This window comes from Vipera berus (genome assembly GCF_964194415.1).
Source record: "Vipera berus genome assembly, chromosome: 2".
In the NCBI taxonomy this organism is placed as follows: domain Eukaryota; kingdom Metazoa; phylum Chordata; class Lepidosauria; order Squamata; family Viperidae; genus Vipera; species Vipera berus.
Window position 1 is genome coordinate 74,195,839 of NC_138203.1, and position 19,055 is coordinate 74,214,893.

The 19,055-nt window shown below is 36.8% G+C and overlaps 1 protein-coding gene across 5 annotated transcripts in view; it reads left to right on the plus strand.

Annotated features, from left to right (window-relative positions):
• Window positions 1-19,055, plus strand: part of KDM4C (lysine demethylase 4C) — a 218,205-nt gene that overhangs the window by 14,400 nt on the left and 184,750 nt on the right. For all 5 annotated transcript variants that reach the window (XM_081319370.1, XM_081319372.1, XM_081319371.1 and 2 more), the window contains exons 3-7: window positions 328-492; window positions 6,429-6,604; window positions 10,214-10,328; window positions 15,102-15,295; window positions 18,793-18,842. In XM_081319370.1, coding sequence (XP_081175496.1) covers window positions 349-492; window positions 6,429-6,604; window positions 10,214-10,328; window positions 15,102-15,295; window positions 18,793-18,842 — 679 coding nt within the window. In that variant the 5' untranslated portion in view covers window positions 328-348. The remainder of the gene's footprint in view (window positions 1-327; window positions 493-6,428; window positions 6,605-10,213; window positions 10,329-15,101; window positions 15,296-18,792; window positions 18,843-19,055) is intronic.

Sequence of the window (19,055 nt, forward strand, 5' to 3'; positions counted from 1 at the left end):
AATGACCTGAGGATTCTGGGAGACTTTGTTTAAAAACTGAATCCTAGATAAACATAATTGCATGTAGAATTGGATTATACTGAAGGTTTAGATGTAAAGTCATGGAATTAATGGTGATTAAATTTTTAGAGTCTCCGGCTGTTAACTACTGTTTTCTTTCAGTCTGTTTTCGTTTTAATGGCCTCTTCATATTATCTTGAAGATATTGTATAAAATCATTGTAAAAACAGAAATTTAAGAATGTAAGTTTAAATTTAGATAAAATTCATTCATAACATGTTTTGTTCAAACAGAGCAAATAATAGTAAATATGTATTTTCTTATTAGCAGGTGTAACGCTGAGCAGCCATGGCTGCTCTATCATTGGACTCCCCTCCAAATCCAAGCTGTAAAATTATGACATTTCAACCGACAATGGATGAATTCAAGGATTTTAACAAGTACTTGGCGTATATGGAATCAAAAGGTGCACATCGTGCTGGTTTGGCAAAGGTATTTTTTTTTAAAATACTGAACATGGAGGAATGTTACTACATTACAGATAGCCCTTGACTTGCAACAGTTTGTTTAGTCACTACTTGCAATTACAACGGCACTGAAAAAAGTGATTTATGACCATTTTTCACACCTACGGCCATTGCAGCATCCCCATGGTCATATGAACAAAATTTGGATGCTTAGCATTCGACTGTGGTGGCACAGTGGTTACAATGCAGTATTGCAGGTTAACTCTGCCTACTGCCAAGAGTTCAGTCCTGACCACTTCAAGGTTGACTCAGCCTTCCATCCTTCTGAGGTTGGTAACATGAGAACCCAGATTGTTGGGGACAATATGTTGACTCTGTAAACCTCTTAGAGAGTGCTGTAAAGTACTATGAAGCAATATATAAGTCTAAATGCTATTGCTGTTGCTACTGCTATGGGTTTTGCAGTGTCCTGGGATCATGTGATCATCTTTTGCGACCTTCTGACAAATAAAGTCAGTGGGAAAGCCAGATTCACTTAACAACTGTGTTACTAACTTAACAATTTCAATGATTCACTTAACAGCTGTGGCAAGAAAGGTTGTAAAATGGAGCAAGACTTACTTAACAGTTGTCTTGCTTAGCAACGGAAATGTTGGGCTCAGTTATCGTTGTAAATCGAGAACTATCTGTTTTCACATCTTAAAAGCTTCTGCTAAATGTTTATATAATATTATACTTACTTAGCAGTTCTATTTTTTAACACAATAACCCACTACCAATATCTTGTTATTTATTAGGTCTCATAGCAATGTATTAGAATAATCCAAACAGTATTATGTGTTTGTCTAGCAAAAGTATTGGATCCATAAAAAGCCCAGATAATAAGTCTGATCCTTAAGAAGGGATGCAACCAGTTCCAAATGGCCTCTGGAATTACTATCAGTTCCATTTTGTTTTTATTTAGTTTCAGCTTTTCTCCCATGTTTATTCTTTTGCATTATGGAAATACTAATAATAACAATAACAATAACAATAACAATAATAATATAAAGTTGGAAGGGACCTTGGAGGTCATCTAGTCCAACCCCCTGCTCAGGCAGGAAACCCTATACCATTTCAGGCAAATGGCTGTCCAGTCTCTTCTTAAAAACCTCCAGTGTTGGAGCATTCACCACCTCTGGAGGCAGGTTGTTCCACTGGTTAATTATTGTAACTGTCAGGAAGTTTCTCCTTAGTTCTAGGTTGCTTCTCTCCTTGACTAGTTTCCATCCGTTGCTTCTTGTCCTGCTTTCAGGTGCTTTGGAGAATAGCTTGACTCCCTCTTCTTTGTGGTAGCCCCTGAGATATTGGAACACTGCTATCATGTCACCCCTCACCCTTCTCTTCATTAAACTACACATACCCAATTCCAGCAACCGTTCCCTATATGTTTTAGCCTCCAGCCCCCTAATCATCTTGGTTGCTCTTCTCTGTACCCTTTCTAGAGTCTCGACATCTTTTTTACATCGTGGTGACCAAAACTGGATGCAGTATTCCAGGTGTGGCCTTACCAAAGCATTGTAAAGTGGTATTAGTACTTCACTTGATCTTGATTCTATCCCTCTGTTAATGCAGCCTAGCACTGTGTTGGCTTTTTTGGCAGCTGCAGCACACTGCTGGCTCATATTGAAGTGATTGTCTACTAAGACTCCGAGATCCCTCTCACAGTTACTACTATTGAGCAAGGTACCACCTATACTATACCTATGCATTTGATTTTTCCTGCCTAAATGTAGAACCTTACTTTTTTCACCATTGAATTTCATTTTGTTAGATAGTGCCCAGTGTTCGAGTCTGTCCAGATCCTTCTGTATCTTAAGCCTATCTTCTGGAGTATTGGCTATTCCTGCCAGCTTGGTGTCATCTGCAAATTTGATGAGTTCCCCATCTACCCCCTCATCCAAATCATTAATGAAGATATTGAAGAGCACTGGGCCCAGAACAGAGCCCTGGGGCACCCCACTACACACTTCCTTCCATGTAGATGCGGTTCCATTGAGGACCACACGCTGAGTACGGCCTGTCAGCCAGCTACGAATCCATCTGGTGGTAATGCTATCTAACCCACATTTTTCTATCTTATCAAGTAGTAGGTTGTGATCTACTTTATCAAATGCCTTACTGAAGTCCAAGTAAATTATATCTACAGCGTTCCTCTGGTCCACTAATTTTGTCACTTGGTCAAAGAATGTAATAAGATTTGTCTGGCATGATTTGTTTTTGACAAACCCATGTTGACTTTTAGTGATGACTTTGTTTGCATCAAGGTGTTCGCTGATTTGTTGTTTGATTATCTTTTCCAGAATCTTCCCAGGTATTGAGGTCAGGCTGATAGGTCTGTAGTTTCCTGGATCTATTTTTCCCCTTTTTTGAAGATGGGAACTACATCAGCTCTCTTCCAGTCCTCTGGTAGTTCCCCAGTGCTCCAGGATCTTTGAAAAATATAGTTCAGTGGTTCTGAGATCACGTCTGCCGGTTCCTTGAGAACCTTGGGGTGTAATACGTCTGGTCCTGGTGATTTGAACTCGTCTAGGCTGGACGGTTCTGCTGAGATCTAATCCCAAAATCACAAGAAAGAAGTGCATCTGATTTCTTTTTCTTAGTAGCTGAATATAGATATAAGCTTGAGTAGGACACTTGGATAATTCTCAAGCAGAAATTTCTTGGTACTATTTTCTGTTAGTTCTTAAAGTGGTATGAATAGAATCATTACAAAGCGGAAACTTCCCCAACTTTTCCAAACTCTCCAGCAAGGTACAAAGAGATTCAAAAGTGTCAAAATTTGCATTATCCCATTTCTCTCCAAACATATATAATCTATCTGAGTTACCATGACAGTCTTCGTGCCCTATTTAAATATAAATCTAGACTGGAAAGGAACAAGCCAAGCCATTTATATGAACGCTTCTGGAACTATAGTGCTAGTTTTTTCCCCCATCAGCTTGACCATATTAGACAGTTATGTTTGCTCAAATTGGTTGGAAGCAAAGCTGATTTCTGATGCCTCATTTAAGGGGATGAGAAACAGCCTGCAAGAAGGAAGTATTATTTGTCTGAACATTTGGAAGATGGAATCATACTTGTAATGGGATAAACATATCTAAGAATCTTATTGGCTTATTCAAGAGACAGTGTAAAAATGACTGAAACAAATATTATTAGATAGTGTACTGGACACCTTAGCACAGTGCTTCTTAAAGTAATTACAAGCCCATTATGAATCCAGGTAATTTGAATAATACCCAAACTGTTCATATGGATATACAAATGGAATCTGAACTTTGTCAGATTTATTAAATGTATCCACAACCTAAAGAACCTCTTGGATGTTGTCCATATCCTGTTGTGTTCCGTCATTGCTGTAGCATAGGTCTTATGATTATGCCTCTGTTATGCTTGAATTTCTCTTGGATTATAGTATGTTATCTTCTCTTTTGCTGCAATGCCTACAACTATATATCATGATGCATGTATTCCAACATGGAGTAAGCATGCCTCTAGTGGGGGCAGTCGTTAAGAACACCCATCAGTCACAGTGCCATAGAGATGGGACTTGGAGGGAGTTAACTGTATTTGAACCATTTGGACAGGCAGATGATAGCAGCAGAAGAAAGTTCCTCAGTAGCCAGATTTGGAGCCATATTGGGACAATCAGAACTTTGAATTTTACTTGGATGTCAACTGGAAAAAATGCAATTCTCAAAACAGAAGGGTCACCTGTGTAGTCGACCTACACACATCATGGCCTAGGCCGCTGCATTCTGCATCACCTATAGCTTACAGATACAGTATTATTTAAGGGCAGTCCCATGTGTATCATATTAACCATTGAAATCGGAAGTAACTGGAACATGAGTGACTATGAACAGGACATCTTGATTGAGGAAAGGTCTCAATTAGCACATAAAATCTAGCTGTTCAAAAGCTTTCTAGCCACAGATGCCACTTGTTCCTCAAGGAGGAGTTGTGAATTTAGAAAAGCTTCCAAATTGTGCAAGTGTATACAACTCTGTTCAAAGTGAAAGAAGGAACATCCTTGGAATAATTCAGGCTACAAACCAAAAGCCACTCCCTCTCAGAGGTATTTAGTTAAAATCTGTTTCTACCCACCTATACATGACAATCTCTGGTCAATGAGTCAGCACTTCAACCATCTGTGTGGCTTGCAGATGAGATGTATAACTGTGTATCATTAACATACTGATGATACCAAATCTCATGCTGGCAGATGATGTCAACTGGTGGCTTCATGTAGATATTAAAAGGGACTGGAAAGAAGAGAGATTTGTCTTCACAAAATAAAAAATACCCATTTGGGTTTCTCTTCTCCAACCACCATTGATTGGGTTTGAACCAATAGGAAAGCGAACCACTACAAAACAATGCCTTCCTCCCAATCTCTTTGAAGCAATCAAGAAGAATACAATGGTTGATGATACTTAAAAGCTGCCAAGAGATAAAGGAGGATTCAGAACATTGCACTCCCCTAATGATCCCAGTCCCTCCAAATGCCATCTACAAGCAGGACCAACGTGGTTTTCATGCCACATCCAGGTCTGACTCCTGAATAACAAGGATCTAAATAATCTACTTCCTCTAGCATGTTTTGCAGTATACAATCACTATTTTCTCCACAACCTTCACCACCACCCCAAAAAGGGAAATTAGTTGCATCAAGTTAGGCTTCTTGAGCAAGGAGTGCATCACTGTAAACATAAATTAGTTTCATCAGCATAAATCAGTTTCTTCTCCAGCATGATAGATGGAGAATCCACGAATGGGTTAACTCTGTCTTCCTGCCCAATTAGACGAAGTCTGTCAAACTTGCCACGCCTCTCCTGGGCCAGGACGTGATAATTTTGGCTCCCAGACTGAATTCAGAGCAGGTTGTATGGTTTATTTCCCATTTGTGGATTCTTCATTTCGCTTTCTGCGCTGTGATTAGTGCAGCGCCTAACCGCTTAGCGTTTTTTTCTCTCCCTTCGGAGCTGCAAAGCTCTTACTGACCTGCAGTCTTCAAGAAGCCCCAGGCGCCTCTGTCACTTATCGCAGTGCGCTCGTTGCGGCTGTCATTTTGAAAGCCGCGTGGGGAGGCTTTCTTTCGGCAACCACTCTGCTGCCTTTCAGCGTTGTCAGCCTTACAGCTGCTTAGCGTGCCTGTAACATCAGCAGCACTCGAAAACCGGTAAAACGGTTGCTTTCCTCACTTGCTCTTTCTATTTGAACCATGTCAAGCAATTGGAGAAAAAACAGAAAAAAACCCCAACTTGGTTGCCTGGTAAATATATTTAGAAACATTTGTTGTATGCTGTTGGAAACCACCAGATTAAAACCCAAATAAAATCTTACAGTTGGTGCATAGACATACCTGTAAACAGATAAAGAATGCTTTTTCAAAAAGCAATATTGTCATATTGAGTTTATTCTTGATTCTTTGTAACATACCAGTTTTACTCTTGCTGCATAGAATGTGGTACTGCTACAAATGATGGTTATACATGCAAAATGCAATGACATAATATAATGGATTCATTATATATTTTAATATCTATAGGGAACTTAATGCTGAACTTTATTCAGCATTATTCTCCTGAATTGACTCTCAGGGAGCCATTTAGATTTACCAACTAGCAGTCTTGCTTATCCAGGCCACTGTTTCGGGCAATAACTGTTTATTTTAAAATACAGCCTTAAATAAAGAAATAGTATGGGCGTAAACATTATTCACCTTTATGTCAGTGCATAATCAACTGTTTGCAAATATTGCTATATTAACAACCTGGTTAATATTATGGGGATATAATATATCTTTACATAAAAACTTTGAGGTAATCTTCCTAGGTTTACTTATACAGACCATCCCAATGTAACATTTTGCTCTTCATTGTTTACAACTAAATTTCTGTCCTTCTAAATTTCTAGATAATTCCTCCTAAGGAATGGAAGCCAAGAAAAAGTTACGATGATATTGATGATCTGATGATTCCAGCTCCTATTCAACAGATGGTAACTGGTCAATCAGGTCTCTTCACTCAATACAACATTCAAAAAAAGCCAATGACTGTGAAAGAATTTAGGCAACTTGCTAATAGTGACAAGTAGGTATATTGATTCCATACTTTGTTTCATAAAGGTGCACAATCTGCACAATCTAAATTATATTTAATTAACCACATTTGTTGTTAATTACGTTTAAATTCAGTCAATATTTTTCTGCTATCTTGGCCTCATTTATTTTATGGTGAGCAACTGCTCCATAGAGGCAAATAAGGGCACTTAGCTGGAAAAAAATGTTCTGTTTGGGACTTGTATATCTGTCCTCTGGTGCATTCAGACCTTTTATCCTTGAAATTCAGAATAAATGATTTATTTATTATTCCTTATGATTTTTGGTATGTTTCTTGATTAGGAAAAATAAATGAATTGAGTTTTACTGCTTAGTTATCTAAGCAACGTATTCACAGTAAGAGAAAATTTACTAGGAATGACACACTGTGATAAGAAGGATGTGAGGTGGATTTATTCATTTATCTTTCCATTCAGTTTATATTAATAGATTTCTTGTATTATTTCAGTATTTTTTTTTGTTGCATTTTATTCCAGTGGCTTAAAGCTATTTTCTCAAGATGGCATTGTTGATTTCCAGAATGTTAATTTTTAGAAGATATTTTGTTCACTGGGGTGGCACAATGGCTCAGCAGTTAAGACACTGGGCTTGTCAGCTGGAAAGCTGACAGCCCAGGTTTGAGACCTGAGCATCATGTGATGGGGCCAACCTAGCAGTTTGAAAGCATGTAAATCCCAATAGATAAATAGGTACACTTCGGTGGGAAGATAACAGTGCTCCGTGGCATCGTGCTGACCACATAACCACAGAAATGTCTTTGGATGGCTCTGATTCAATGGCTTAGAAATGGAGATGAGCACTGCCCCCCGCAGTCGGCAATGACTAACAGACTAAAATCCACAGCAACTCCTTTTACTTTTTTTTGTTGACATACTGTTTTTTAAAAATCAAAATACTTTACATCAGGAGTTCTCAAATGTGGTGCCATGATTTCGTCAAATAGTGAACCTTTTACAAATAAACCATTGGCTTGTCCAAGCAGAATGGAAATGAGGTCTTTTTGTGGTCCTGCTGTATTTGTATAAGCCAGACTTTCGCATCCAAAGTAGGCCTTTCCTTGTGGCCTTTGTGTTCACCATAGTAGTTCCTGAAATAATCTCAACCTGCCCCAAATGTTGCCCAAGGCAACCCAACCAGGACTGAGGTGCTGTTACCTAATCTTAAGTTTTTTTTAAATCCCATTTATATCCCACCCTTCTCCGAAGACTCAGGGCGGCTTACAATCTAAGGCACAAATCAATGTGCTTAGCAATAGCCTTCATCCTATGTATATGCCTGCTTATTAGGGCTTTCGCCCCCCCCCCCCAAGCGGCATTATTACAAAGTCAGCTTATTGCCCCAACAATCTGGGTCCTCATTTCCCACTTTTCCTAAGGCTTCTTTCTGGGGCAACATCTGGGTAAATCTGGCTTAGGAATTCTGGGAGTTGAAGTCCACGACTCATAAAAGAGTCAAGGTTGCCTACCTCTGCTCTAACCTAAGAGAGACTTTTGTAACAGTCTTCTTTTTTTTAAGTGGAGAGATGCTGTACCTGGAGGTCTGCTGGTCCAGCATTCCAGATGTTCCACTGAGAGTCCATTACTGGTACAGTTTAGCCTGTTACAGCATAGCTTAGCTTATTCCAAGAAAAGCATGTGGCTACCCTTGGAATAGGTGGAAAGTGAGACTAGACAAGAACATCTTGATCCTGGGCAGGTCGTTTTGGATGGCGCTCTGACTCTCTGGATGGTTTGAAAGATTTGCACAAATGCCATCAAAGGAGAGCAATAGGATTGGCACCTAATGCTTAACCAGTCCAGTAGTAGTAGTTGCTACCTATATTCAGGCAGAATGGGAGTGAATGTGACTTCTCTCAAATTTGCCCCTCTCCAGTAAGGTCTCATCACAACTTTGAGATCCCCTACCAGTAAGAATTTTAGACAGCTTTCTAATGACTTTGAAGCTCTACGTTCTATAACAAGTTTTCAGGAAAAGTAAAAGTACTTCAGTTGCCTGAAGTATAGATGATTTGATTCTTTGAAAAGAATTCTTACTCCTATTAGGAAATTAAGAGTAAGTATATTCTTTTATTTAAAGAAATTGTGGTAGCGAAATAGGCTGAATCATGACTAGAAAATAAATTTGGAGGATTAGACATAATGGCAATTGAACATATTTTATTTATTTTATTTATTTTTATTTTAATTCCATTTATATCCCGCCCTTCTCCGAAGACTCAGGGCGGCTTACAAGCTTAGCAGTAGCCTTCATTCTATGTATATGCCTGCTTATTAGGGCTTTCACACACACCCCCAAGCGGCATTATATGTAAATCCCCAGTTGCCTACCATGACAATTCTTGTCATAGTACTTTAAAGCTAAAATCAATCTCCTCTTTACTGATGTCCAGTTTACCATATGTGCATTTTCAAGAAATTTATTTCAATTGTTGTGGTAGTCTGAGCATGTGGACAAGGTTCTTGCAGCTATAAACCAACCCTCTTGATGTGTCCTGTAACTAACAGTACTAATTGGAACTGAGGGTGGGCATTTGTAGCGTTGTATGTTAGAAATGTATCTACTGCCCTTAAATAGCAGTGATAAGAGATGTTAAATTACTTGCATTCTCCTAAAGTAAGAAATCAACTAAACACTTCTTTATAAGGAAGATGGTGCACACATTAAGAGAACTTGAAAAGAGGTGTGAAGAGAGTGGCAGTTGACAAAGAGAAAAGGGGAATTAAAAATGATCTGCCTGAAAACAGTTTTACATAGGAAACTGAGGTGCCAGTCTGTGTGTCACATGAGATCTTTTAAAGACATCTGTGTGGTGTGCAGTAGAGGCTGCTTCCCTATGTCATGGTTCCAGCTCTCTGTTGATTGGTGCTTTATGGGAAGCATTCTCATATTGAAAAGCTCTTCATGATAGTACATGCTGACCCATGATCTGTTGGCAGCCCAGAAAGTAGATTCATAAATATCCATTTCCAATTGTCAACCAGAACTTGGGAAACTGAACCAAGTTCACTGGCAGAAAACAGTGAATATTTCTCTTCCTCTCAAGTGATCTAAATAAATTTTGCTGAAAAAAAAAAGATTACTGAAAAGAGAAAAAACTCATTTCCTTCATCCTTTCATCAACTATGAGATCTAGGATTCTGGTACAGCACCTAATATTTCAATTAGTGTCCTTCAGAATGAAAAAGCTTCACAGCTATGTTGGATTTTCATTTCATTTTTTCTTTAGTTTATGCAATTTTTGAAAAAGGTCTGTTTGTTGTTAATTTTATATGCAACAGTAATAAAATGCATTCAGAACAAGGTGTAAAACATTAAAGTAAATAACATTAGCTGGAAGATTGAGCTATTTCTTGTGTAAAGTTGATACTAGCTGATAGAACAAGACTCAAAAATCTTTCAATTTTTCAAGAAGATTAATAGGTAGACACATATACATGTAGACAAAATACATACACACAGTGTTCTTTGTTAATCTAAGGTTTATTTAAAGGTTTCTTTAGTTATACAAGTAACAAAGTTTTTATATATATAAATACTAACTCTTTGAAACCATTGTCTTTTTTTACTTTTTTCGTTGCAGATATTGTACTCCAAGACATTTAGATTTTGAAGACTTAGAACGTAAATACTGGAAAAATTTAACTTTTGTGGCACCAATTTATGGAGCAGATATTAATGGAAGCATATATAATGAAGTAGGCACATTATTTGTATCCTCCTAAGTTGTCTGATGTTTTATTATTTTTACTATGAATAAGAAATATAAATTGAATATAGCTATGGTTGATTTCTTTTGAGTGCAGGTATATTTTATGAAATGAGCTTGCAGTCTGTATTCTGCATGTAGTCATTTGTAATGTAAAATAATAGCCACACATTTATGATAAAAATGTTATTTAGCAATATCTGGCAAAAATTAAAGCTTTAATTGGGTCTTAGGCATTATTGTGTTTTCTTTGAAAGGAATAAGCTATAATCATTTCCATATGATTTCATATCTCAGTAATCATCTACATATTGCATAAGTGGCAGATGTCTCTAAAATATTTTCCTTGTGCCTTCAAGTCACTCAAGACTTCCTGTGACTATGGACAACTCCATGCAATTTTATTAGATGGCATAATTATGAGAAATTATGCCATCTAACAAAAAGTTGGCAGAAGAAAGTAATGAAAAAATAAAATAATGGAAAGCATATGGAAGATACTAGATTATGAACAGGTCTTTATGGATGTCTCAACAGAAGTGTTCACATTTCTCAGGTAAATATAGCAGATTGATGGTCTAAATAGCCAGTTCCTTCTCAGAGTAACAAAGTGTGTTCTGACAGCTGTACATTTCCAGGTATTCTAATATGAAAAGCACTTTGGACTGGTTATTTCTTTATCGGCCACCAGATGGTAACCTTGCACAAGGATAGATTTCATTAGTATTAGTATTATGTGCTCTTCTACATTTAGAATCATGATCTCCCATATTTATTCACATTGGGGATTTTCTTGTATTCAGCAATGATGAAGTACAAGCTGTTTAGAAATGAATGAAGGAAGGAAACAGTGCATGGTGAGTTTATTCAACTCCCAGGAAACCATATATGAATTGTGTTATCCAAGAGTGAAAGCAATTCAGGTATCCTAATGGAGGTTACTTATTTTCTATAATATATGAAGACTGTTATTTTATGAAGCTTACATTTAAAAAATGTGGCCACAATATATGTATTTTGGTGTTTATTTAGAGTTTTGGAGAAGGCTTTTACTTAGGGCAAATGGCAACCTCTGGAGTTAATCTCATAGTAATTAAAATTGTTGTGGTTCAACAAGTGATTTAAGCATAAGCAACATCTTTGTTTTATATTTTTGTTGAATAGACATTGAAAACATATTGGGAAGGACTGTAGCTCAGAGATTTACCATATATATTCCACGCAAAAAAGAAAAATCATTTCAATCCATGACATTCCTAATTGGATTCAGCAGAACTGAGGTGGTTTGATTTGTCATAAGAATCTTTGTGATCTTTTCAACTTGGTTGTGTTTTTCTTCTAACATAAAGCAACCTTGCCAGTAAAGCAGAGGGTCAAGAGAGTCTTCCATACAGTTTCATGTTAACCAATACCTTAGCCGACAGATTTTCAAATGTATAAAAAAAAGACCAGCTACTAAACACAAGAAAGCATTTGAAATACAACTGGAGACATAAAAAATAGCTCTTACACATTTATTCTGGATTGCTTCGGAAGCTCTTAAGACGCACATATGTACAGGCTGTGTGCTGTAAGACTTGGGTTTAAAGAATTTTATTGTTGAAGGAACAAAGTTATTATTGCTGCAGCTAGCAAATAGGGCTGAATCATTGGACATCTTTTATTTGGTTCTTCCGTATTAGAGAAGATTACAAAATGGCTCCTCAATATTTGAAGAAATGTATTTATTCAGTACTGTTATTGTTTGTTTCCAATTATGCTTTCAATTACTACATATTTTAGTAAATGCAACAACTTTAGTTTTGGTATTACTAATGTCCCTGGGTTTTTTTTCCCCCTTGTTGCGGTTGTTAGTGCCTGCAGACTCAACTTTAGACCCAGCCAGGTTTAACATAAATATTTTTTTATTGGGGAAAAAAATTGACAGTGTGAGTGACTGATCTCTGCTGTTCTTTCTTTGCCCCTGATTTCTAGTAAATGTTTACAAAGTTATATGGATGTTAACACCATACAAGTATTTTAATTTTAAAGCTTTTGCTCTTGACTAGTTTTTGCAGTTACGTATGTATTTAGGAGATGGCTTCAAAAAGTACATAAAACAGCCTGAATGACCTCTTACTTCTAATGCAAGGGCAGCTTTTTATTAGAGGCTTATGGCATGTAGCCTACTCATAAATGCAAATAATAAAACACACATATTTTATCTTCCTTTTACTTTCCTATAATTGCAATAGTATACAATGTCCACTACACTTGATTATGCTATGACTGTAGCTAATCCTGTGCAGTACTCATTACTAGGTGGTCATAGATTAGCAATCGCTTGTAGAAAATATGAGTATCTTGGCCATGAAATGAGTGTCAATGATTTATATGTATTTGTGTGTGTGTATGTGTATGTGTATATATATATAATCTTAAAAACCTGAATCCCAGGTAAATTCATTAAAATACAATAGAGCCACTGAATTCCGAGATAGAAAAAACTTTTAATAAATACAACTTAGCTTTCGTCAATCCTCTGTTGACGTCGTCAGAGTTGGTAATCGGTGGTTAGAGAAAACTTCTTATATAGCTAGATGGCTGTTTTTAACTGTCAACCCATGACAGTTTATATCTTTGGTCATTCGGGTTTTTCCCCACGTAGAATTGAAGGTATAAGAGCAACGTTTCGACGAAATCTCATCCGTCATCCTTAGGCTGGTGGCTTCAGCTTCGTTCTTCTGGGAGAAGTGTGTGGTAGTGGCTGTTTGTTCCTATATATGGGACGTGGTGGCTCAGTGGGTTAGGACACTGAGCTTGATGATGGTCGGCAGTTTGGCGGGTCGAATCCCGAGTGCCGCGTAACAGAGTGAGCGCCTGTTACTCGTCCCAGCTTCTGCCAACCTAGCAGTTCGAAAGCACGTAAAAATGCAAGTAGAAAAATAGGGACCACTATGGTGGGAAGGTAACAGCGCTCCGTGCGCCTCTGGCGTTTAGTCATGCCGGCCACATGACCACGGAGACGTCCTCGGACAAGCGCTGGCTGTTCGGCTTTGAAACGGAGATGAGCACCGGCCCCTAGAGTTGGAAACGACTAGCACGCATGTGCGGGGGAACCTTTACCTTTACCTTTATATATATATATATATATGTGTGTTTGTGTGTATTGTATATGTATGTATGTATGTATATATGTAAGGGACGCGGTGGCTCAGTGGGTTAGGATGCTGAGCCTGTCGATCAGAAGGTTGGCAATTTGGCGGGTTGAATCCCGAGTGCCGTGTAACAGTGAGCGCCTGTTGAAGAACGAAGCTGAAGTCACCAGCCTGAGGATGACGGATGAGATTTCGTCGAAACGCCCTGATACCTCCAATTCTACGTGGGAAAAAACCCGAATGACCAAAGATCTACATACAAACACCCGCGAAAACCTCAGAAAACATATACATACATACATACATACATATACATATACATATACATATACATATACATATACATATACACATATATATATATATATATGTATAAATGTATATGTATATGTATATATATATATATATATATATATGTGTGTGTGTGTGTGTGTGTGTGTGTGTAGTGTATGTGTATATGTATATATATTATATCCATGTACATCTCTCTCTCTCTCTATCACTAAAATCGAGATCACCGAGACTGAAAATTTTAAATCTCTCTAATGCCAGTTGTTTAGCCAATGAACGTGTTATGGGTCTGTTCAGCTCCTGCCCCCTTGTGGTCAATTGCTCCGCTGCTGTTTCCATCGGGCTCGTTGGCAGCTGTTTGAATTTTGGTGCTCTACCCCTCCCCTCCTGCCCTACCCCTGCAGAGTGTGAGCAGATTATAAGAACCTGATTCTCAATCCTGGCTAGAACTCTGACGATGTCAGCAGGGGCTGACAAAAGCTAAGTTTTAAATAAAAATTTTCAGTCTCGGTGATCTGGGTTTTAGTTTTTAAACATGTAGATACCCGAAACTCATGTATATGTATATATGTATATGTATATGTACATGTGTGTGTGTATATGTATGTATATATGTATATGTATGTAGCTTTAGAATTATATATATTTACACTGCTTTTATTAAAAGCATTTTTATGCATTCTTCAGTCAAAAATAATTATTTATATTTGAAGACTAAAATATTAATACATTCCTATGTGCTGGTTTACAATGTCTATAGTGTAACAGAAAAGAAAAAGGCCAGAAAAATTATTTATATATATTTATATATATATATACATTTCAGACAGAATTGTTGGCTTGTCTTTTAATAGAGATGACAGAATGATGTTGCTTTCTTGCTCCCCCTCTGGTATAACTGAACTTTCCAGTTTTGGTATGGAAACCACTTTCAGTGTTTTGGTTAAAAGGTTCCCAAACTTTCTTGGTTCACAGTACTTTTAGTATTTCAGTATCTTTTTCATGATGCCCTAACCAAAACTATACACTATCTTGAGCTAATAGTTTGTGTGGCCTAGGAAGTGTGGTTTTAACAGAAGACGTTCTTGTTAATACTTTAAATAATAATTACAGTAGTTTAGCGGATATATTATTTTAAAAAATTACTTTCATTCACCTTTTGCCCCTAACATAGGAATCATCATTCAGGTTTGTATCCTAAGAAAATCAATTGACAATTTAGATACAGCTACCTTTTTCCAAAAGGAGACTAGATCTCCAAAGTGATGCATTATTCTTTTATGCTTGTTTTATATTATATTTATTGATCAACTTTATTCACATCTGCTTTTCAGGGTATAAATGAATGGAATATCGCTCATCTCAATACCATATTGGATGTTGTAGAAGAAGATTGTGGAATCTCAATTGAGGGAGTCAACACTCCATATTTGTATTTTGGAATGTGGAAAACAACATTTGCGTGGCACACTGAAGATATGGATCTCTACAGTATTAATTATCTCCACTTTGGGGAACCAAAATCCTGGCAAGTTAACTCTTTTATTTGTGTGTGGGGGGAAGTGAGGAGAGATAGAGTGCAAAATGTTTCTTCGTTTTGGAAGATTAAAAAATATGAAAAGCTGCAATGTTAAGTCTATGGCTAAAAGCAGATATGGAAACGTCTTGTCAGCAATTTGTAAATCAACTAGTGTTTCAGATTTGTGAGGAAAGAAGTATACTTAACTTTCAAATATCTCTTTAAAAAATACAGATTTATATTGCATGAATGAAATTTTGGTGTTGTCTCTGGCATCTTTAAGAAAGATAATAGTTACAGTATACATTACAGAGTTATTGAATACATTAAGAAAAATATTGCAATATAAGGAATATGTTATTTTCAAGCCAAGACATATTACTTGTTCAAAAATCTTTATTCTGTTTCAAAGATTAGGTTAGAGTGATGGGAAAAAAGTGGAAAAAGGAAAGTAGAAGCGAAGTCAGCAGTGTTACACAAAATGCAGAGGAGTAAGAAATAGTAAGCCAAAGGTATTGAGGCATGAGAAAAAGTTAAGAAATCATATCAAAATCTAATTTACACAGATCATTCATAATACCAACCTATACCATCCTGTCTTTGCAAATCATCTATGCTTCTATCTTAGCTAGAAGCGTATTCCAGCTAGCTTTCTTACCTAAAGTAGGACAAGAATTCACAGTCTCATGGTTTCTAGCCTGGTGCCTTAACCACGACACCAAACTCTCACTTTCTGCAATTTCATTCATATAATTTTATTATTTTATCATTTTTATTTTGATTAACTGTGCTGGAAGCTTCTTGTTTATCCCTTTTCACCCAGTTACAATTTATAGTGCAGGGAGTCCTTCAATTATAACTGCAATTTGGACCAGGATTGCCATTGCAATCGCCAGAATTGCCATAGACACAAGGAGGCTCTCGAAAGAGGTGCATGCAAATACAGAGAGGCCAAGGAAGGAGGGCATGGGGTATGTGTGAGTAAAGGGAGAAGGAGGGTGTGGTGCAAGTGAGCAATGAAAGGCCAGATGTGGGACAGACTTACCTGGGCAACTTGCAGTCTTCCCTCTTGGCTCCTTCACTGACTTTGCTTGTGGGAAGCCAGCATAAACCATTGCAAATCATGTCAACACGAGAGGTTGCAACCAGTACTATCTGCAAGCTGGCTGCCAAGCATTCAAATTTTGTTTACATGACTATGGGGCTATTACAATGGCCAGAACTTTGAAAACAGTGTAAATCTCTTCATTCAGCACCGTTGTAACCTTGAATGATTGCTGACTAAAAAAGGTTGTAACTTGAAGATTACCTGTAAGTCTTTCTCCTGGATATATAGTCTCATAATTGGTTTAAATAGGGCACAGTGGCTCAGCAGTTAAAGACGCTGAGCTTGTCAGCTGGAAGGCTGACAGCCCGGGTTTGAGACCGAAGTCCCATGCGATGGGGTGAGGTCCCATTACTTGCCTCACTTCCTGCTCACCTAATAGTTTGAAAGCATGCAATTGTGACTAGATAAATAGATAGCACTTCAGTGGGAAGGTAACAGCGTTCTGTGTGCCTTGGAATATAGTCATGCTGGCCACATGGAAATATCTTCAGACAACGTGGCTCCCTCAGCTAAGAAATGGAGATAAGCACCACCCCTAGAGATGGATATGACTGGACAGGGGAAATCTTTACCTTTAATTGGTTTAAAAGGTAGAAGGAACATGTGTTAGAAAATAATATTACTGCCAATCTAGCTTCCAGCAAGCCTTAACAACAGGGGTCTTCTAATTTCAAAACAGGAAATGGCAGTCCGAGATGAGAAGTTCCTTTTAGATAAGTGTGTCCTAAGCCTTTTAGCATTTTAATTAACATCTAGAATTGGGCTGAAAGATAAATAGATGTTATTTAGTCTCTTACAATCAAAACTAATTCAATTTCTTCTGTTTTAAGTTTTACATAAGCTGCATTCTCCCAGCATTTCCAAGGACAGATTGACAATGAATGCCTTATAATATTTCAACTAGGAAGTTATAAGAACATGAATTATTTTTATGAGGCTGTCTTGGTGAACTAGTAAGTGAAGTAGTGCTAGAAATAGCATTCTGATTCTTTTCTGAAATCATTCAAAGCATTTCTGTTTTGTTGGAATTAAACTCCGGTTCATTAACTCTCACCCAATTGTTGCTTCAGGTACTGATTCCGCTCCCATATATCTTTATCTGATTCTTATAGGGGATGAAAGAGAGATTGTTAGCATACCAATGGTATTTCACCCCCTTGTCATAGATAATAAATGAAATAGAGTACAAGGGAGAACTCTTAAAGGCGTCAGGCTAGAAACCAGAAGACTATGAATTCTAGTTTTGCTTTAGGCATAAAACCAACTGGTGATCATGGGCCAGTCACAAACTCTCAACCCTAGGAAGTGGCAAACCAATTCAGAAATCTGCAAGGTGTCCAGACAATAACCAGGAGTCAAAACTAATTTAAAGGCACACATATAATACAATGTAGGTTTTTTTAAAAAAATCTTTTTCTTTTCAAGAGTTTGTACATGTGCACTTGTACATACATGCATTTTTATTTATTGGTAATCTATATTTCAATAATAAAAATTATGAATATCAAATGATAACTTGAGTTTCTCCTCTATCGTTTCTGCTGTTATCTACTGTTACTAATTTCTACATGTCATGGAATATGGATTTTTTTAATTACCGGTAATGAAAAATACTTTCTTGAAAGTAAAAATGAAAATGTCTGTAAATATACACTCAAAAATAGCATCATCTTATGCAAGATGAGATACAATCTGGGAATTTACAAAAAAAAATGCAGCATGGTTATAAGCACATACATATTTGGACCAAAAAAAATCCATGTAAGAATTGCATAAAATATTTATCATCCTGTTTCTAGGATTTTCTTAAACACTTCATAACAATAAACCAATGTTAAACATAATACAATTACTTTAATTTAAATGAAAATTCTCTTGTACATATATTATATTCTGTGCATACATTTTATTGGTTTACATGTGAGCTCCTAACAGTTTGGGACCTGAGTATTTGAGGAATATCCATTCTGAACATCAGTTACAGTTCTTTATCATTTGAGATATGCTAGATGAGCAAGAACAGCATGGCCTCTTAGGAAATGTTAGTTCAGGAAACTTCTTGATGTTTGTTCTGCCCCTGCAATACCTATTTTTAGCATCTTTATGATGGAAGCTGATGAAGTGTATTTTATTTACTTGGCAGTTGCTTTCAGATTAGTTTTTGGTTCAGGTTTTATTTATATTCATTATTTTATAACAGTAAATCAAATAAATATGTAAAAAAATCTCTTGCAGTTAGCATCTGAATTTTATTTTAGAAAGAGGAATGTCATTTAAATATTAAGCTAAATATTTTTGTGTTCTATGTCACCTATAGTCTATAGAGTATTTTTTAAAAAATTCTAAATGGTTAACTATCTCTAAATTAATCTGTATTTTTCCTTTACATAAATTTTAGGTATGCTATTCCTCCAGAGCACGGAAAGCGACTTGAACGACTTGCTCAAGGTAGATCTGTTTGGTTTTAAACACAACTTTCATACTATATTTAAAAGGCGAGGCAAGGCCTTGTGACTGCTGTTACCTTTTCACACAAACATTTATGTGTAATTTATGGTAGACAAGTTCAACTTGTTGGAATAGAATTCATTTTTTGAATTAATTAAGATTTTAGCAAGCTGTATTGTTTCAATTGAAGGTTTATAGTTTTTAATTGATATT